Genomic DNA, 22,183 nt, shown 5'->3' on the forward strand with positions numbered 1-22,183 from the left:
GCATTACATAACGGCTGTCTTTGCAGAGGCACGCTGGAACAAATCTGTGGTTTGCGCTGTGTGAAGTACTTCATTTTGGTTGAATTCAACAGGAAACTTTGCTGAAGGCTCTCCACTTCCAAGGTTATTTCAGGTGAGTGGAAGGTAGTCTGTCAGCGCTGCTGCTAACAAATTAAGGAATGTTTACCTGTGCCAAAAAAAATTTACTTACCTCCCTTGCTGCCGGGCATCATTGATGTAAGTTTGAAACCTTCTTAGGCTTATGTAACAGAACATGGAGTTACGATGCATATCTTAATTCTAAATAACTTTTATAGTAACTTTGTCTTTTATTCTATTGAGTAAGTGGCTGATTTGTCAACTTTTTTCAATCAGTACATTCAATATGAGATTAATACATTATTATTCCAGTGGATACTGAAGTTTCAGTGCAGTTAAATAATAAATTAAGCAATTTATTGTAGAGATAACCATATATTTCTCTCGCCAGTCCAGTATTGAAGAGGAAAAGACTCAATTATTTATTCAGTTGATCTACCGAAAATAAATCAACAAGCATTCTAAAAATCACTCTAGCAAAAACAAGTCTCTGGCTTGTCAAATGTCACATTTTCTGCCTTCTTTTATCAAATTTGATAGTATATTGGACAAAACAAGCAATCTGAATATATCACAGGGGGCTTTAATGAAAATAACAGCCAGTTCCAGCCCTATATGTATTCATCAGAAAGGACAACATGACCGAGGCGAATGCATCCATTTTCAAGTCTTCAAAATAAACAAGTTTTTCTTTATTTCAAACTAAATCATGGAAATCCATATCAATTCATTTCTGAAGTACAATATACCGCATATATACAAAAAAACACAATGCTACAAGTTGAAACAGTTTGACAAGGTATGCTATTCACAACAGTATACCATATGATGGATTAGGGAAGGAAAAGCTCAACTTACGATGTCTTTTTATTTTCTAATTCCAAGGATACAAGTTACTAAAGTAATATTTGGACTAATGTACGTCACAGAACCATGAGGATGAAAGAAACACTTCTTTGCACCCTTCCCCCTACTTCCCCCTCCTGCCGAAGTCGCCCCATCTCTATAGAAATAACCGGCTTTACAAATCTTTGAACATTTCGCAAGGCTGATGATTTGAGGCCTGCAGTATTGACGGAAATGGAATGACATTTTTCTTGAACTTCATAATTATTGTGCTAAACAGAACGGAGTAGTACTGTAAGTTGGGGGCGCACAATGTCAACCGGGGAGAGCTGCGTCTAATTAAACACTGCAAAAAGGATAATTACTACCTCTGAGGGGTACGGGAGACCTCACCCATGTTTCACGTTCCCTATCTGAACTGAACGCTCGCCCAAGTAACAAGCACATCTGCCTTCAGCGCTGGACTCGCAACGGCAAACCCACAATCACTCTGACCTCAGTACCACTCCCTTCTAGGGCAGGACTCAACGTGGCCGTTTGTAACAATACAGACCACCTTTGGAGAGCTTCAATATGCTCCTTGTTCGACTCATAATGATGACAAATTTACTAAATGAGTCTCCCCTATCCTTAGAGTGTCTTTCTGTCGAGGGTGTGGTGCTGAGTATGAGCTGCAGAGATCACAGTTGACAAATTAGCATCGCTGGCACAGCTCTGAAAAAGAGCCAGGATGTCTTGTACCTGAGGGTATGCCAAGAAATGGGAGAGAAAACATGTCCTGATTGGGTGGAAACTGTAAATTGCTGGGTTATATCTGTTTTAAAGCAGACGTAATTTAACTGTCTAGTAAAATCAGCTTTTTCTTTTCAGACTTGATTTATTTCGTTTTGGTTACTGCGTCCATTCACTGTCATTACCATCTTTTACTGTTAGCTCTCTGGTCGGTGGCAGCTTGCTACAAAGTTTACGCTCGTGGTGGACACGTTGGGTGGATTATACTGCATGCATGACATCAAAATACAAATATCACTTAAATAGGTACAAAATAAGACACACCAGAGAAGGATTAACCTTTAAAAATCATTTAGCTAATACTGAACAAGTTCCCTGTTTGGTTCACAAGAACGCCACATAATAGTAAATACTTTTATTTACATATGTACAAGAAGGATGCCGTGTTGATGACTGTTCTTTTAGGTAGTTTTAAGGCAAGACTAGGATATGGTGTTAAGTTTAAAAAAACAAAAAACTGTGCTACATCACTAAAGAGGAGCCAGTTCAGGTTCGCTTACCCTGCAGACTGACATGCTCGGCTTGTCACACTAGCTTTACAGTAGAGGATGTTATTCAGGCTGACGTCCCGCCTAACGGAGCACACATGGCAAGGAGAGCACTACTGTACACTGCCTCTCTTATACGAGTCACTTCACATGTGCATTTATCGGCATTACATTTAATAATCTCAGTAGTGAAAATATTCTATACAAAACAATTCCCCATTCACTTTGGTACAACCACTTGACTGACAGAAAAGGCTTTGTCCCTGAAAAATGTTTAATTTGTTTTGGGATAGACTAAATCTGAATATTATTGAAGGTCATGACAAAGAAAAAGAGGATCTTCAAGAGTTTCCTCAGTGAACGAAAATGTTTACAGCCACTTATTTAGCATTTAGCTCGCCTGAATCTTACGCTAAGCTCAGTTCCATTTAGTGTGTTCACTGGAAAGCTGTCAGAAAGCATGCACAAGATCAGATAATCAGACTGCACCTGTGTGTAAATACAGTGTGAGATAACATCAACAGCATCACACAGGAAACAGATGAGAACACAAACTCTTGGTCCTCCTGTGTGATTAAGAAACAGTGTCGAAATGCGGCTTTTCTCGAATACAACAAACACTGAGTCTGGATATCATGTGACTGTGCATGACCTATATCGTCATGTATTTGAAATGACTGTCCTGTACATTATAAACCAAACAACCAAGTTACACAAAAATGCAATGCACAACAACTGCTAGCTCCTTTTGTACAACTGTACAAAGGAGGAATGTGTGTCTAGAGGGGCTTGACCTCAAAGCCCACTGAAAGAGTAGTTCACTTTCACTATGAGGTGCATCGTTCTTGTTGTTGAGTCTGGAATGTGAGACTGTGCTCAGCTGTTGAATACTGGGGGTTACATTAAGCTAGGTCCCATGGAAGGGGACAGGGGGGCGTTGACTGGCAAAATAATGCTCTAAGCCCCAATCAAACAGTTATCCAAACCTTCTGAACCCCATGTTTGTGATTTGTGCTCAGCTGTCCCCCTCCCTCGAAGTATCACGAGCCGGCTCAGATCTTCTTCGGCTTACGGCCCAAGTGGTAGTAGTAAGACATGGTGACCACCAGGAAGAGTACTCGACTGATTAGCAGCAGTATGGCAGCGTTGGGCAGGATGCCGATCTCCATTAAGGTGATGGACGTTACTGAAACCACAGAGAAACTTCGAATTAGACTTGTTCATATTTTGCCAAATCTGTCTGAACTTAATTCTTACATTTGCATAAGTGCACGAGGAGTCAAAAGTTTGGACACCTTCTCATTCAATACTTTTGATTTATTTGTATTATTTTCTACACTATAGTTTAATCCTTGCGTTACCCTGCAGGTAAAATTGACCCATTTTAAAGTTTAAAATGTGGGGAAAAAACATTTTCATAGTGAAAATTTCCACATTTTCATCATTTTTGGGAAATTTTTGAACAATTTTTGCTGGAAATCCGCTGGATTTCAGTTGATTTTTTTCCTGAATGTTCTTAATATTAGAAGTTTTACTAATATATATGTAATCACTTTTGATATTTTTAGGATTTCTTTGGAAGATTTTTACTCATTTTTTGAAAACATTTACAAGAATTTTCCTGTCAAATTTGGGGGATTATTTAAAATTAAACTTTTAAGGGAAACTTTTAAGGCATTATTGGAATTTTATTCCTGAAGGTTTTGCAAATTTTCAGAAATTTGGGAAATTTTTTGCTGAATTTTTGGATTTTTTTCAGACAAGGAAACTATATTTTGTGGTGCCTGGAAATGAAGACAACAGGAGGGTTGATACTGAAATTTATGACCTTTTTTGTTTACAACATAATTCAATATGTATCCTATTATAGTTTTGATGTCTTCACAATCAATCTACAATGAACAACATTTTTTTAATAAAACCATTGAATGAGGTGTGTCCAAACTTTTGACTGGAAGTGTACATTAAATGAGTTAGTCCACTGCAGTTTGTCAGTATGCATTAGACAGAGCAAGTGTGTGTCATTCAAAGTCTTTTAAGCGCATTTAGCACATCCATTTTAGCATTTTCAGTGTTTCTTTGCTGAACTGTAGTGAAGAGATTGTAACACAAAGAGAACATTTTTAACTGTAAGATTAACTTTGGAGGACACACTCTTGATTTGAAAGCACTAAAGCCTCATTTTGGCTTTTTTCCCCCCCCTCACAAAACTTGGACTGTGGGATTTGTTGTGAATAATTACAGAGCAACCAAAAAACTGTACATTTAGCTATAAAGTTCAAGTATATCCTTATAAAGCACTTCAAGGCTGTGACTGCACACTCTAACCACAAGAGGGCACTATCAACACATTCATTTCCTCAACTGGTTTGTCTCTGAGTAATTGAGAGAGAGAAGGAGGGTTTCTGAAGCTGTGATTCTCACAGATAGAGACGCAAAGAGAGCAGTAGAACTGCGTGGGTTGGAAAAGTTAATCACCTAGAAACTGGACAGCAAAGTAGCAGGCTTCACTGAGCAGAGTCCACTGGATGATGACCTTTTCTGCTGTGTAGAGACCGTTCCACATGATGAGGGCCAGGCCTGGAAAGGATGAGATAAATGGGAATTTTTAGGTTCAGGGGCATGGGAATGAAAACAGAAAAAAAAGAGGAAGCTCAGGAAAGAAGACTCTGCCATATCTAAGAACATTTTCATTAACAAAACGACTACACAATGAGTTGACTTGCAGGTGTAATCTGTAATCTGTGAAGCTGTGTACACATGGACATAAAATCCTATTGATTCGGCCGAATGCTCTGACTCATTGATTCTGATAAAAGCTTGTGCTCTATCATTTCGCTCCCTGCTCTTCCCTTCCAGTTCATTTTCCTGTATTTCACTCCCACCCACGCAGACCAGTAAGGCTATGGAAACGAGAAGGGGTGGGCAGAAAGGTGGGAGGGCTGATTGACTGTATTGTCTCCCTGCCAGGTTCCATCTGTGTGGCAGATGAGACCCCATCCCTTCCCTCCCTGCACCTTGTCTTGTAAGGCATCACCCTTTTTCTTTGCTAATCCCCACAGCTCTGCTGACATACATCGAGAAGCAAACAGTCTTCTGTTGGCCTTCTTGTTGGCCTTATGAAACAAAGCTGGCTCATATCTTCCTTCACAGGGCTGTGTTTAAGGTTCTGTGTCTCCCTAGACAAAGCAGAGGGTTATTTTTGATTCAATCAGATTTTACATTTGTCACAAAAGGCAGTTTTTTTTAGTATTCTCATAAATGTCAAGCGTGGAAGGAGGAGAACATGTTTGATTAAATATTCCACACTCCTATGTCTACATAAGGTCCGACATATGTTACGGCTCGACTTAGAAATGACAACTTGGCAACGTTCACTGAGTATATGCTAAGCCTTTGCTCTCACTCGTGTGTCTTGGCCTTGCTTTCCCAGCCTAATCTCACATCAAGGGGCAACCTGCATGCTGCCTGCGCCTCTTCACAGAGCCATCACAAACTATAATCACCTGACTGACAGCTCTGTTTAAAACTACAGCCTTTAAAATACTTGCTCGCTTCTCCGGTATACATTCTCTGCAAGAGGTGAGAAAAGCACAAATGCCTTAATTGCATGTGGTGATAATCATGTTATGATTGGCTGTGGCACAAACGAGCACTAAATAATAATAAAACACCACTAAGTTTACTGAATGAGCAACCTGTAAAATGTAAATGCATCCTCTCACACACTGCATACGCTGCCCTTTATTCTCCACCGTGACGCCACCAGATCTAAACATGATATACGAGGCCACAGGAACACAGGGGCGGATGGATCCTTTGCTGTTTGTATTCTGGAGAATTGGCTTCTGTACCTCTGACATGCCCTCATAGTGAACTGCAGATACACACAGCTCAATCAAATAACACAGCCTCTGTTTGTAGCCTGAAGGGATGATTTCAAAGCAAGAAGAGAGCTCTTCATACAGTATCTGAATGAGTGTGTGCAAAATGGAATGAATGCGTTACAAGTCGTCATCACAACAGACCACGTGCAGTTGGCCGGGGTGTATTTTTAGCATGGACATAAATAAATATTAAAACATTGTGTGTCAGCATCATTGTAGCACAGAGAATGCCCTCGCTCATGTAGTGCATTCACTGTGCTGCAGCCATGCATGAGCGGAGCATGAATAGCTTTTTGAATGCGTCTTACTGAGCAGTGCTCCTCCATAGAGGCGGACAGAGATGCTAGTCGTGGAGAGCTCCTCCTCAAAGACAACCTCATAAAGCTGGTTGGGAAACATCAGAGCCTGTGTAGGGAAACAAAAGCACAACTCAGCTCTGTCATATCAACATAACAGCATTCAGCTCTGACTAAAGTCTTCCTGTTTTTGACTTCGTGTCACTGTGTTTGCCGTGAACACTGAGGATATTGAGAGTTACGATGGAATGGCCAACAAAGACGGAGCTGTTTCTCCAGATGTTCCTTACTGATAAGGAATCTACAGTAACTCATTGCTGCATTTGCAAATCAATGCGTTTCCAGTTTCTAAAAAGAATGTTTTTGCTGCCTTGTAACTGCACTTTTGACTAACAGAGATTGTTGTGAATGTGACACTTTAGTTTATAACTGAAGCAAACTTACCATCAGAGCCATAACTGTGAAAGCCACTGCTGAAATGAATATCCACACCCTGATAAGACAGACACGACATGAAATAACATATCCTTCCTTGCCAAGATATTGAACTTTACTGGAAGTGATACACCGCTGACCTTATGCAGTCTGTTGTGTTAACTGTGAGCTGTTGTGACACTGAGTAACCGAGCAGTTGAAATCTCACCTCAGCCCGATGGGCTCCCGCACCGCGAACTTCAGCTCATTTCCGAGCATCTGACTGATCTGTGAGCAAACAAGTGGAGACAAAAGAAATAGGAAATGAGTTGTGAGAAGGTACATGTAATCACGTCATCTTCGCTGATATCTATTGTGACAACCCCCAACGCAACGCTGCATAAGTACGCTCCATGGAGGTGTATTTAATGTGGTACTACACATGTGTAGTGAGCTACAAGAAAGGACTACATTAAAACAAAGCCGAGCAGGTTGAATGTGAGAGTAGACCCAATTAATATGTTAATTGGAGACTGCCAACGTTCTCAGCTACTTGATCACCCCTTGAAGATTAAGAGTGAATGTCATAACAACATGTACCACATCTATAGCAGAGGAAAAGCTTTATTTGCACAAGTGAATTTAATCCTTGCACCAGCAGTTCCACTTAATATTCAATTTATAATCCTAAATGCACGAAGCAGGTAATGAGAGAAAGAGTAGCATGCTGTTTCTTATGGCCAATTATTAAATTCAGTTGAATACTAAGATAAAAGTTCATATCTAACGAAATGCCACAGAGCACGACCCCTATCATACAGCAGGATTAAAAAGATACACTGAAACATTTCCCCTGTAATATTTGTCAGGATACGCATCTCTAATCACAGGACTAAGAGAAGGTGGACTGCTAATAGCCGGTAACTTGATTTTTAAGCTCTACTCGATCAGTGTGTCATCATTCATCTGTGACTAGATGTTAAAATGTAAGATAAATAGTCAATTAAATCATTAGCCAATACAAAAGGTATCAGCAACGCATCCGATGATCGATTAATCATTCATCAAATGCAATGACAACCTTTGGGGGTTGCAAAACAGAAAATGTGAGGATCCACTGCTTTCTAATATTGATGTCATTGACAACTTGAACATTTGTACATTTAAGATTGTTGATTTTTATAAAACAAGCACTCAGTTTAATATCTGGGAGCATCATATTATTTAACATTTTCAATCATTTGTAGAAAGTGTATGTAAACAAAAATATATATTTTTAAAAACTAAACAATCATAGCCTAGCCGCGCTAGACAACCCACGGCAACGAATTTAATTCTCTGCCAGGGTGGGTCTAGTTACCCTCGGTAAGCCTTGAGGTTGGATGCTACTAAAAGTGGCCGACGAATCACCATGAAGTGTAGAGTCAGAAGGCGGGAGTAACGAAGTGACGACAGAGGCGCGACGATTCTGACAGAAACAACCGGCGCACAATAAACAGTTATCTTTCGACTCAGCTTTGGCCACAGCCCTTAAAAGGTTTGAAGCTAAAATTCAACTTGAAAGATAAACAAAGGACGGCACTGAAGTGTTTCATTGAGAAGAAAGACGTATTTGGACTTATGCCGACGGGATATGGCAAATCCTTAATATACCAGTTGGCTCCGCGGCTCTGCTGGTTGGGAAGCTAATGGGACTTAGCCACAATCCGCCGGTGCTCTAGGAACTACGTCAGCCTATTCGTTGTGCTGATTGGTTGTATACCTACCCAATTGCTGCAGAGGGATTTGATAGACAACCTTTTAGCCCGCCTCCCTCCCTGTCGAGCTTCCCTAGACCCTTGTGCCTTCAGAACATGGGGTCTAGCGCGGCTAGGCTAAAACAATCATTTGATATTGAAACTAATTGCTGGTGTCTCGGTCTGATGCCCAGAGTAAGACTGGATGCAAAATATACAAGCACAACCAAAATCAGTAGGCTTAAGCACCATGAATCATTTATTATAGAATGTGCATTCAAGAAGAAATGTACTCTGTATCAGCCACAATACTATGACCACTGACAGGTGAAGTGAATAACATCGATCATCGTGTTGTAATACAACGTTCTGCTGGGAAACCTTGAGTCCTGACACATGGGTGAGAGGAATTTTAGCAGCATGAAGGGGACCAACACAATATTACGTAGGTGGTCATAATGTTATGCCTGATCGGCGTATGTCTGAGGTGTGTATGTTCATTTTATTGATTTTGCCTTGAAGCCATCTGTCATCTGCAGAGAGCACCGATTCATTATGTAAGTTGTGACGGACTATCAGCCCAGAAATGTTGCTTCAGATTTAGATGGTTTTCTGAGACAAGGGCACAAGAGCAGGGAAGTAAACAAACTATCCCAGATAAACCACAGAGAGGGCAAGCGATAATATAACCTCAGTTTTCTGCCTGAACAGACAGTAACCCTCAGAGAAATCACAATTGTCAGCTTGCCGTTAACATGATATCCTTCATCGAAAGCCTCCAGGTCCAATCATTTCCATCACATTAGTAATTTCCTCATTAAATATATTTTTCCCTCCAAAATATGCTCGTGTTGGAATCGGACATAGCAGAAATTACAATTACAGTGAAGCATGAAAACCACTAAGGCAGAGAGGATGAATCATTTTCTGCCAAGCATTGTTTACAGGGAACTCACTATCACTTGGAAAGTAGTTTTCCGTTTGATGATCCCGTGAAATGTCAGAGTGAATGAAACAAAAATGATTCATGTCATACACCAGAACAATCAAAACAGGGGTTTTCAAGGCTTTCTGCTCTAACCGTGTCATTGGATCGTTTACACAAACAACTGTAATAGTAAGTTGAACCATCAAAACTTGTCATGAGAAAAATACTCATAGATGATTTGATATCATACATTATACTGTATCATTGTACATTCCAGCTTTACAGACCTAATTTCACTGCAATAGGCAGCACTTTACTTGCCTAACATGTCACTTAAGATGACTTTCTGTCTTCTGAGAACTGAAGCTCTTGGTGGAATCTCATCATGATACAATCTTATGTTATTGTTTAGTAAATTTCTGTTTTCCGTTGCACTTATTTTAGGCAACATGCAATTTTTTTGAATTTTTTTTAAATTTGATACATAAAGGAACAGAGTTCATAGCTTCAAACATCACAATTTTATGTGATTTGCATAGATTTGTCATATTGTAATGCAGAGTATAGTGAAACAGGAAAATATAATCCTAATTAATGGTGTGATAATCACTTCACCCATGCCATCCACACCTACTCTCACAGCACAGATGAGAAGAGAGAAGACATAGACATACTATATTTACACATTAAAAAGATTAAAAATGTATTTCATGTGTGCATCTGCAGCAGATTACGGTGCACACACAAGAAAGGAGCAATGCCAGAGGGCCCTAAAGCAGCATTTTAAGTAGAATCACACATCCCACATCATACGATTAAAAATTCCTGGTTCAAAAATAGAGAACGGGAAGATATAATAAATGTGACTAAAATAAAAGGGAGAAAAAGGAATCTGTGTTTCTAACTTTTTTTAGATTCTTAAATATTTGCAGATGGCTGTTGCTATCTTTGATCTCAGGCTAGAAGCTTGAAGAAGACTCCCTTGAGGCGACACTCCTAAAACTGCAAAGATAAAGAGCAACAGACTGGAGCTATTACGACCCTCCTTTGCGCCGCCGCCGAATTGCCTTCACATGAATCCATCTGTGCCAGCTGTGATCACATGACCAGGTGAATCAGCCTTCCTGTACCATGGTTCCAGGGGCTGGTTTTGACAGGAACACATAAATATTCATGACTGGCATGAGAAATACTCAAAAGGGAACCGAGCGTCAACTGATGGCACCCGGCTGGCTTGGGGAATATGGCGGAAGGGAGTTGGAGAGAAAGGGAGCAACAGGAAAAGAGACAAATATACAATGCTGTTTGTTGGAGATAGAACGGCACTTAATCACAGCTGCCGTGGCCTGGCGTTTTTATCAGTCACTCAGTCAGCTGCATTCAGTAAACAATGGGCCACTTTTCAGCCAGAGAGCATGAAAAATAAGCAGAGAATTAGAAGCCATTGCTCACAAGCCGAGGATTTTGTGATCTGAATGTTTATTTTTCTACTCCGATGGATCTGTCAGTTTGAGCAGTTACATTAAGTAGAGAATGATGACAATTTAATGTTTCAGTGGTAACCCCCTGGACATAACACATAAACAAAACGTGTGTTTATACATAGAAGCGCTGCCAAAGCTTGGTTGTCGCTACATGACTTTAACACTTAAGTATTGAATTAGCGGATTAAAAAAGCTTTCAGTAACACAACAAAGAAGAAAGGCAACATCTCTTGGCACAATAGCATTCACCAAAGGTAACAAGTCAAATTTAAAAGTCTCTCTCTCACCTTAGTGTTCGTAATAGCGACAGTATTCTTATCTCAAAGCAGTAAAGGAGACAGGAAGAGACAGTCAGTGGACTACAGGAGCACTTCCCCCCTTTGTTTACATGGACCACTGGGACTGAGCCAACTGTTTCCTCTCCAAACCTGCTCTTGTGCTGCTAACCTTACTTTTAGATCCCCATGTGTCTCTCCGGAACTACCAGAGCAACAAAACAATAGACCAATTACAGAGTGACAGCAACAATTCAACTCGAAATTAGGGTCAATGTCACAGTCACATGGAAAGCTATTCATCAAAAACACCACATACAAGAAACAATATCAGCCAAAATATTGGTTTACTGTAATTTTAATGCACTGTTGTTGGATCACCATTCAATTATTGCATTCAGTGTCTAACCACAGGAATCTTTCTCAAATCAAATAAAGCTGTCTTGGCATTAAAATCGAGGCATTATGCGTTTCTGTGTCTTCTTCGGTCTAAGTCTGCATCAGCGTGCTCCGTGAAAAGGATCTGAGTGGCAGATGTCTGGGTTAAGCTCCGTGCTAAAACATTGAGAGAGAAAACAAACACTCAGAAGGGCAGAGAAAAGGGGGCCGACTTCTCATCACAAGCCACCAGCCACCACCGTATGCCTGCACCCTTCTGGTCTGTTCCTTTCGCTCACTTGCCTGATGAATATTTCAGTGAGGAATGGTTTGCTGCGCCTATGCTCATTGTAATGCAATCTGATTGTGAAGGGAAGAAAAATTATCACTGAAATCTTGATACTTCGGTGCAGTGACACGAAACCAGAAATCATCATCAGTCTCAAACTGTGGAGCTGGAGATAAATGAATTTAACGACAGATTTTGCATCTCCTTGCAGAAACCTGCATGTGTGCTGCTGTGTTTGGGTATGTACTGTCCATATACAAATGCATGTGAGGCAGGAATATAATGCATGAAATGTAAGAGGCATTCAGCGTCCCAGGGGAGCCAGTCACATCTCAATGGAGCTGCGAGAGCTCGGTGGATTACGTTGTGTAGATTCACTGAAGCATGAGAAGGCAAATGCACACAATGGGATGCTAAAAGAACGATGAACCAATTAGCAGCCTACTACTGCAGCTCTTAAAAAGAATCCATAGCTCTTCTCACAGTTAATAAATGCATATCTGTGGTCGAGTGCCATTTTTGCTTATGTACTGCTGTGACATCATCCATTTGACTGATGATAATTTAACACGTGCTTAAATTTCTAACCAAGTTGCCTGTTGTGCTAATGCAATTCGAGTCTGTTGTCTACATTACGGCCCATATTGAATAATAAAGGGACTGCTCATGTGAAGTAATCTGACCTTCGAGCGATGCACTTCACCGTCATCATCCTCGCCACCAACTCCGAGGATCTTCCGGCTCTTCAGACGACTTATCAGGTCCGTCTGACTGTGCTTCTTCATTAGAGGAGGATGGGGTTTAGATGTCATGGCGCACACCTGGCACAGAAATGGAAAGAGGCACACGGTTGGTGTTGTAGAGGCTGAGAAATAATAATGAATGTATGGCGAAGAGGAAGAAAGAAGACGCAAAAACTGAAAAAAATAACATTTAGTTTTGTTTTTACATACAACATTAATGTGAAAAACACCAGTGGAGTTTTCTCGGCTGTTATTCCCCGTCACTCTGAAGGAGACACCTCTCTGTGACACAGGCAGAAAGAGGTATCTACCAGTCTACAAATAATTCCCTTGAGGACTTGACTTATGCAACACAATTACATAATGTGAGTATAGCAAATACAGAAAAACCATAAAACCTTCCTCTTAAGTCAGGATAAAAACAGGAGCCAGATGTCTTCTGCGGAGAGGTCAAAAGACGCTGCCGCCTTCTCAGAGAGTCAATGGATCTGATGGCGACAGAGGCTGTTAACTTATATACACACGTGGACAAAATTGTTGGTACCCCTCAGTTAAAGAAGGAAAAACCCACAATTCTCACTGAAATCACTTGAAACTCACAAAAGTAACAATAAATAAAAATTTATTGAAAATTAAATAATCAAAATCAGCCATCACTTTTGAATTGTTGATTAACATAATTATTTTAAAAAAACAAACTAATGAAATAGGGCTGGACAAAAATGATGGTACCCATAACTTAATATTTTGTTGCACAACCTTTTGAGGCAATCACTGCAATTAAACGATTTCTGTATTTGTCAATGAGCGTTCTGCAGCTGTCAACAGGTATTTTGGCCCACTCCTCATGAGCAAACAGCTCCAGTTGTCTCAGGTTTGATGGGTGTCTTCTCCAAATGGCATGTTTCAGCTCCTTCCACATATGTTCAATGGGATTCAGATCTGGGCTCATAGAAGGCCACTTTAGAATAGTCCAACGCTTTTCTCTCAGCCATTCTTGGGTGTTTTTGGCTGTGTGTTTTGGATCGTTGTCCTGTTGGAAGACCCATGACCTGCGACTGAGACCAAGCTTTCTGACACTAGGCAGCACATTTCTCTCCAGAATGCCTTGATAGTCTTCAGATTTCATCGTACCTTGCACACTTTCAAGACACCCTGTGCCAGATGCAGCAAAGCAGCCCCAAAACATTACTGAGCCTCCTCCATGTTTCACCGTAGGGACAGTGTTCTTTTCTTCGTATGCTTGGTTTTTGAGTCTATGAACATAGAGTTGATGTGCCTTACCAAAAAGCTCCAGTTTGGTCTCATCTGTCCAAAGGACATTCTCCCAGAAGCTTTGTGGCTTGTCAACATGCATTTTTGCAAATTCCAGTCTGGCTTTTTTATGAGTTTTTTCAGCAGTGGTGTCCTCCTTGGTCGTCTCCCATGAAGTCCACTTTGGCTCAAACAACGACGAATGGTGCGATCTGACACTGATGTACCTTGGCCTTGGAGTTCACCTTTAATTTCTTTGGAGGTTGCTCTGGGCTCTTTGGATACAATTCCAACGATCCGTCTCTTCAATTCGTCATCAATTTTCCTCTTGCGGCCACGTCCAGGGAGGTTGGCTACTGTCCCGTGGGTCTTGAACTTCTGAATAATATGAGCCACTGTTGTCACAGGAACTTCAAGCTGTTTAGAGATGGTCTTATAGCCTTTACCTTTAAGATGTCTGTCTATAATTTTTTTTCGGATGTCCTGGGACAATTCTCTCCTTCGCTTTCTGTTGTCCATGTTCAGTGTGGTACACACCTTTTCACCAAACAGCAGGGTGACTACTTGTCTCCCTTTAAATAGGCAGACTGACTGATTATGAGTTTGGAAACACCTGTGATGTCAATTAAATGACACACCTGAGTTAATCATGCCACTCTGGTCAAATAGTTTTCAATCTTTTATAGAGGTACCATCATTTTTGTCCAGGCCTGTTTCATTAGTTTGTTTTTTTAAATAATTATGTTAATCAACAATTCAAAAGTAATGGCTGTTTTTGATTATTTAATTTTCAATAAATTTTATTTATTGTTACTTTTGTGAGTTTCAAGTGATTTCAGTGAGAATTGTGGGTTTTTCCTTCTTTAACTGAGGGGTACCAACAATTTTGTCCACGTGTGTAGATCACACCGAGAGTAAATGGAGCTGGACTCTCTGAAGACTGAGGGTCTCGCTGTCCATATTGATCCAAAGTTCAACTGACAACATGCAACTCAGTAGGTGGAAGACAGTTTTGATGTCAGTCTGTACTATCTCCACTGCAATCTGCCCTGAAGTTGTTTATGTCCTATCTGAAATTACTACTCATCATCATCTCCTTTCTTTATTTATTTTTTTTGTTTGCCACATTTGCATGCTTTGCGCTATCATGAAATATTTTTCCAGCATACGGCTGTGATGTAAGACATCTAAGTCACACCGCTGCTCTGCTACTCAGCTTTGCTCCTTTTTTTCTGAACAATTAAAGTTTTCAAGCTATACATTCAAATAACAATGTGCTTCATGCATTGATAAACAGCTTCTTCATTTGCATTGAAGACGAGATAAATGTCAGCGTCAAGCACATAGAACACAGTAGTAGCTTTCTGCTTGTATTGTTTGTTAATTGTGATAACAGAATAGGCTGAACTGTTACTACTGATCAGTAATAGTTAATGGTACCTATGGATTCAATAGGAACAAGCAATAGTCAAATTTAGAGATCATCATTAACTCAATAACGTAACCTCCACCAAGATTAAAGTGGAGGCAAAACGCATCCACGAGCAGTGCACACACTGGCACATTCTACTAAAGCTTAGTTTTTCCTAAAGCTAAGGAAAAACTAAAGCTACTCTCCCAAGGACGAGGACAGCATCTTTAAAGCCATTTCAGACTAAGGATCCACAACTTTGCAGGCTTCATCAATCCAAAAGCCAACATTCTGTCTTTCAGACAGACGTCACTTTTCTGTTAATGTTTTCCACAGCTTCATTCAGAGATACTCCCCACAGTGTTGGAGAGAGCCGCGGCATGCAAGTGACGTTTGTCATTCACGCAAGATTAAACAACACACCAGCTTATGTATAATGCAATAACAGAGGGAAACTAAACTAACAGCAGCTATCAACGTGTCCAAATAACTACCAGCCTAGCTTATTCATGAAAAATTCTCTCCATGTGTGATGAAAATGTCATGGAGCTCAGGACTGAACCTGAAGACAGCCACTATGCAAAGTGAGTGAGAAAGGTTTTCATTTTGGCACACAAACTGTGTCTTAAGTGTTCTCTGTGATGTTTTTAGATCAATGTCGGTGCTGAAATGTGGAAAAAGCTCCTCTAAATGGCTTCACACAACCAGAAGAACCATTTCTTGTGCATGCCTGTCCATTAATGTGGATGGATACAGTTCAGACTTGTGTTGAAAGTGAAAAAGAAATGTTTACTCGGCCCGACCCAGGACGATTGCCAAGGTTTATGGAAAAGTGACCAAGTTGCGCTTTAAGACATGAAACTGACACGTTCAGTTGCTGTCAGATTAATGGAACAGAGTAAATGTTTTCAAGGGACTTAACAGAAACCTTTGCTCCCAGAAAAGAAAAAAAAACAACAATCTGCCTTAGCAGGAAGCAGCTTCAAGTGCTCAGTTTTCCACCTATAGGTACTCAAACACTCAAAGATTTTGAAACTCCACTAGTTATTAAAATTAACATTTTGTGTGGAATATAGAGAAAACCCTTGTATTATTGGTTACATTCAGCTGTTTAAAATCCACTTGTGTGTTAAATTTATTCCAAACAACTTAAAAGTTGTAGATAGTACTTAAAACCCAAATTGGCACTGGGGGTTGAATAATTTTGGTTGCAACTGTATCTACTAAAGCACTCCAATACAATAACCTTGCAAAACAAACAAACAAAAAAAAAAACCCATATAAATTATGTTGACTGTCATTTGGGAGATGATTCAACAGCATTTTAATTTATGATGCTGTTGAGGTTCAATGGAGCAATTTGTGCTAAAAACAATTAATGAAAGTAAAACTGAAATTTAATTGATCACAGTTGTCCCAACAGATTAATCAGTTCAACCAATTATCTGGCACACTGGCATGTGTGATGTGATGATTTACAGGTTTTAACTAGCTTGGAAAATCCAAACTGAATCTCCTTGTAATCTCCTATCTCCATGTTAGGAGATACAGGAGAGTCAGTTTGGCACTGTGCGAATTGAATCGCGTTTCCCTCCCGGTACAGTTTGGTACGACCAATCATAGCACGGGAGGCGGGAGTTAATGCTGCGTCATCTTCAGCGCCTGGATTAACCATAAAGATGATGCCGGAGGAGGAGGAGGGGGGCCACCGCTGTAAGACAAGAAGGAGAGAGAGAGAGAGAGAGAGAGAGAGAGAGAGAGAGAGAGAGAGAGAGAGAGAGAGAGAGAGAGAGAGAGAGAGAGAGAGAGAGAGAGAGAGAGAGAGAGAGAGAGAGAGAGAGAGAGGGGAGGGGGCCAAAGCGAATCTTTTTGTGGTCTCTTGGCGTTTTGGATGGCGTTAGTCGTTGCCTCTTTTCACTTGACGTTTCCGACGACGAGGAGGCAGTGGATGGCTCGTTACTTTTGGCTTCTTGCCATTGTTTGTACAGAGGAAAATCCCATTCCAAATGTGTGAGTAAATTTAAGCAACTTTTACACATACGCACCGACTTGGTTTGGCTCCGATTTAAAGTTATTCCCAACACCGCTAATCGTTCGGAAGGAGTCTTTTGTTGCATAGCCTTTTCAAAAATAAGTGTTGTACTTGAGAGTACCCCATGTATTCGCAGATTTTTGTGACAAAAACGGCAGTAATCATTCACCGCGACGCTTTCTCGGCTGCATGCCATTGTTGTTTGGACTACATGGACTACAAGGTCGATTTGTTTGTGCGTCACATCCGTGTTACGCTGACTGGTTCTTTCTCGTTCAAGCTGCATTCGTTAGCCCCTCCTTTTTGAAATCGTCTCGTATCATCACAATGCCAGACTGCCTTTATTTGTATTTATATTAATACATAAATAAAGTCAGTCTGGATTTTCCAGGCAAGGTTTTAACAAATGGAGTAAACCTGTTATTAAATGGTTAATAAATTATATAAAGGAACGATAAATGAATAATGAGGGAAAAAATGCTGTAACCACACAGACATTAATATATTGTACCATCGTCTTCAAAAATTGTTCTGTAAGCTATGTAAAATGCTGAACACTTGAATTTCCTTTGAGGTTAATAAAGTATCTATCGATCTCCTCACACATACTTTCTGCCATTTCATGTGTTTGGAAGGGACAAACCTTGAAAAACTGCTAAATTTCTTCATCTGAGTGCATTTCTGGATCATATACATATAAGGCATGACAGCATATTGCATTAGTATGTCCACATGAGACTGGCTTCTGTTGTCACTTAGACTGCCACACTGTGCATGATGCATTAGAATTCCTCTTTTCTGCAGCAATCCATAGGAGGAGGCACAACAGAGTGGAAAAGAAAGGAGAGGGGAATATGTAGTACTCATGCAGGCAAACCTGTTTCTAACAACTAAGGCCGGTAATCTGTCTGATGGCCTGCTTCAACAAGTCCTGTATACAAAGGCTGGACCTTAAGGCAAAAGGAACGAAAATGTGCAAATATTTTTATTTGACGCATTTAATTATTTTGCTTATTTCATGCCCTCTGCTTTGTTTCAAGGAATTCACATCATTTCTGATTCATAATACACAGTACTGTAGCTGTACGTGCAAAGACTTAGAAGTATTTTATAAAAAATCAAAGCACAACAACAGAAAAGTTTTTCTTCATCAACATCTTCTTGCCTTTGTGCCAATTACAAAGTTGTTGTTTTTTTTGCAAAAACCCATCAGACAGTATTTGTTTTTTATGCCTAATGAATCACTGCACTCTCTGAATAATTGCAACGAGACATTAGCCTCTGACTAAATTATGTTATCAGACATAGATGGTTAAATTAATCACTAAAATCAGACTTTACTAGTTTTCAAGCAGTAAAATCCAGCATATAACCGTGGAACCAGAGAGCTTTAATACAGTGGATGATTTGTAATGTATCTGCAATGTAATCACTGCACATGCATAAGTGACGGTTGAAACAATATATTGTCCAATCCACTGCACCCTCAAACCATTCCCTTTTAATGCGGAAAACTACTCGATTGAATCCTTCAACTTTCTCATTCACAGAAAGATAAACGCGTAAATGCTGCCTGTCATCACACCACTGGGCTTCTCTACGGTGCAAACAGAAAGCACACGTTGCATTATGCCCCTATAAATGGTGCAAACTCCAGCAGGTACATTGTGGCCCCTTGATTATTGATTTGCTCCACCATTATGACCCCATCAGTATCTGTAATCGGGCTGTAAATAAGGTCCACTTCATTGCATGCACTGGTAAATCCCTCATTTCTCCCGCGTGCTAAAATACCATTGCACGTCTCTCCCTTTGAATCTCCCTGCCAGTGCTTCTTGACTTGCAAGAGTAATGCTGATGCAGTTGCCTAGCAACTGCCAATGGACCACTTGCTTCTTCATTACTGAAAGCACCTTTCATGATTGAAGCCACCTTTGATGATGACGTCTGCTGAGAGCCACTAGTGACTCTGCTGCCATTCTCCTCGCTGTCACAGGAGACACTTTAGGATAAATTAAGAGACTTTGATCTGTGTGCAGTCAACTGGATTGCAGATATACTCCCATAATGAGCAGCTTCATCTGGGAATCAAAGACTTTACGAAAGTCTTTAAATCTCGAGTAGATGCAGACTTTGGTAAATTATCTGTCTTCTTAATTGCTACAAAAATAACAACAATGTTCTCGTTTTTCAGCACAGCAGCATGTACCTCAGTTCTACATTCTATTGCACCTGGATGATAAAAGAAGCATCAAAAGCAAAGCTGAATACAAGGCATGAGTCATGTAAAATCATCAATTATTGAACAAGTTGAGAAAGTTGAGGGCAAACAAACTGACACAGAAGTTTATTTTTTTAGGTATCCAAGATTAAAATTTAACCATTCATAGAAGATGTCTCAGATGATGTTCACACCGAGAAAACAAGTGTGAAAAGGAATAGGAGCTGAACACTCTGGAAGAATATTCTTATATTGTGTTTTTATGGTTTTAAAGTGTCATATGAACACCATCTAGATATATATAATCAGTATATATCTGAGAAGGTAAGACTAGTCTAAATGGAGGCAAGAATGAACCCAAAACTAAGAGTTTAGTACTGGCAGTAATGAGTTCTGTGTTCCTTCTACCGGTTTTGTGACAGAACATGTGCTGCAGAAATGAAAAGCTGCTAAACATAGGAGGAAGATATTGTGGGGAAGGTGCGAACTCCCGAGAGATCTCTGGCTGGTGACTAAAAAGATGTTCTGTAAAAAAATAATTGTATCATAGGAACAAAGCAGTATGTGGGTGTGGAGGAGCAACTGTGAAAAAATGTGTTACTCAAAATAAGAAAGCGGATCCTACAGCCTGCTCATGTCCTTCTATTTTCCATAAATAACAGGAGAAACAGTTTCTCACTAGTCCTCACCACCATGTTTGGGATATCAGCAACATATAGTGCCAAGACTGGATAACACATCTACTCAACAGACTCTAGAAACAAGTGAGAGCAGTTCATCCTCAATGAAATGTCTCTCTTGTACCCACTCACCGCGATTTACTGACCCGAGTAAACGTGCCTCTCATGGTTACTGTGAACACTGAGGGTTTCTCATTGTCTTCAGTGATACTGGAGCCTCAGTGCAGTATAACCTGCAGGTGAGGACAGGAGGATCCAGTCTCCCGTGTTTAGGTGGAGCATTCCTGACCCTTATTGCATTCCACATGTCCTTCATAATAAACACTGTTAGGAGCTGCATTTTTGTCTTGAGGGTGGAGCTCTAAACCTCTCTCTCCACATCTGAAGACACTAAAAATGATGTTTTTCCCCAGGACTGACAATGTTGCTTTGTTTCTGGTTCAGCACTTTGGTCCAGAGTAAAATATGTCAAAAATAAAGGATGGGCTGCCATGAAATATTAGACTATTATGGTGCTCAAAGGTTCAATCCTACTGACTTTAGTGGCATACTGACTTTCAAAATCCAACTTGTAAGAGTGCAGACATTCACAATTGTCTGGAATCTTACGCATCCACAAACATTTGTGATCAAGAGTTAAGACCTTTGTGAACTTTGGAGATCAAGAGACTCTTCAACACCAGTCATGAAGTCAAAGTTTTAGTTTGTTCATTACCCTCAAATGCAGACTTAAAACCCAGCCGTCACAGAGAGGAGATACACACAGTCAGTATGGGGATAACAGCGCATACTTTTAAATCGCTCATGGAAGGCATTAATACTCCCCACTTTAAGAGAGAATTGGTTTATTCAGAAAAGAAAAAGTTTGACTCCTTTGACCTCTCTCCTCCTTGATCTCTACAGAATCACATGTGAAGTTGGCATGAATGCAGCAGTGTCAAAGAGCAGGGAGTACGGAGTTTCCATCTAAATGTTGTGTAAATTCCAATAAGTATTTTCTAAAAATTATGAATATAAAGAGCAAATTTATTAACATTGCTCTGCACTACTATTGCACAAATACTAAGAGTTGGTTTCTTGTGACAAACAGTAGGATAGATCCAGTCAGGTGCCATTAGACTACAGCAAAAGAAGAAGAATGAGATGAAATTAGCACCAGTCAAACCTCAAAGGAAAACAAATCGTGAATGTCTAAAACTTGGTGATGCAGAGCACACTGGACAGTGGAAAGTGAAAAATTGAATGGTTATTTTACAGCTCTGTTCTCTCAAACAATGGTAACAACAGAAGCTTAGTGGCAGTTAAGTAACATGATCTCTGTACCTCATCATCTGTTTGCTGAATCCATTTCCACTATACTCTGCCTTTTATCAAGACAGAGCTTTACACATGTCTCAAGTGTGAACACTTTTTCGAGAGTTTTTCAAATTCTTGACATTTCCACTCTGGTGTTTTTAAATCACAAATTGAAAATGTTTTTGAAAACAAAAACAGCTGAATATAAATGCAACTATGGTATACTAGCCTTCTAACTTTTTTATTTTCTTCAAAATGAGCATTACAGGATCACAGAGCGTCACTCTTAGTCTTGTCCTTATACAGAAACACTCACTGCCGCCACTCTTTATGGAAAATTTGATTAAAATGTCATTTAAATGACGTCTGGGGCTCTCATGTCCTAACAGTACCACTGTACTATCACGATGCATTCACTGAAAGCCATCAGCCGTATGCTCATGTGTTTGTTGGTGGAGAAAGGAGCTGGAAAATTATTCTGACGTCAATTTGTAATTGTGTTACCTCACTGAGACAGAGGCACGAGTTTTCCTTAATGCAAGCCAACATGACTTCTAGCGGCCCAGAGCAAGCAGAGCTGGGTAACTGTGGGACTCCACTTTGAAGCTTGTGAGTGTTCAACATTTTCAAAACA

General features: G+C 40.1%; 1 protein-coding gene across 1 annotated transcript in view; it reads right to left on the reverse strand.

The window, feature by feature from the left end:
* Positions 1-662: 662 nt before the first annotated feature.
* Positions 663-22,183, reverse strand: part of LOC110952776 (tumor protein p53-inducible protein 11) — a 43,781-nt gene continuing 22,260 nt past the window's right edge. The window contains exons 2-7 of the mRNA XM_051952236.1: positions 12,596-12,733; positions 7,052-7,110; positions 6,853-6,901; positions 6,421-6,517; positions 4,704-4,805; positions 663-3,411 (exon numbers count right to left, since the gene is read on the reverse strand). Coding sequence (XP_051808196.1) covers positions 3,278-3,411; positions 4,704-4,805; positions 6,421-6,517; positions 6,853-6,901; positions 7,052-7,110; positions 12,596-12,724 — 570 coding nt within the window. The 5' untranslated portion in view covers positions 12,725-12,733 and the 3' untranslated portion in view covers positions 663-3,277. The remainder of the gene's footprint in view (positions 3,412-4,703; positions 4,806-6,420; positions 6,518-6,852; positions 6,902-7,051; positions 7,111-12,595; positions 12,734-22,183) is intronic.

This window comes from Acanthochromis polyacanthus, chromosome 8, assembly GCF_021347895.1.
Source record: "Acanthochromis polyacanthus isolate Apoly-LR-REF ecotype Palm Island chromosome 8, KAUST_Apoly_ChrSc, whole genome shotgun sequence".
In the NCBI taxonomy this organism is placed as follows: domain Eukaryota; kingdom Metazoa; phylum Chordata; class Actinopteri; family Pomacentridae; genus Acanthochromis; species Acanthochromis polyacanthus.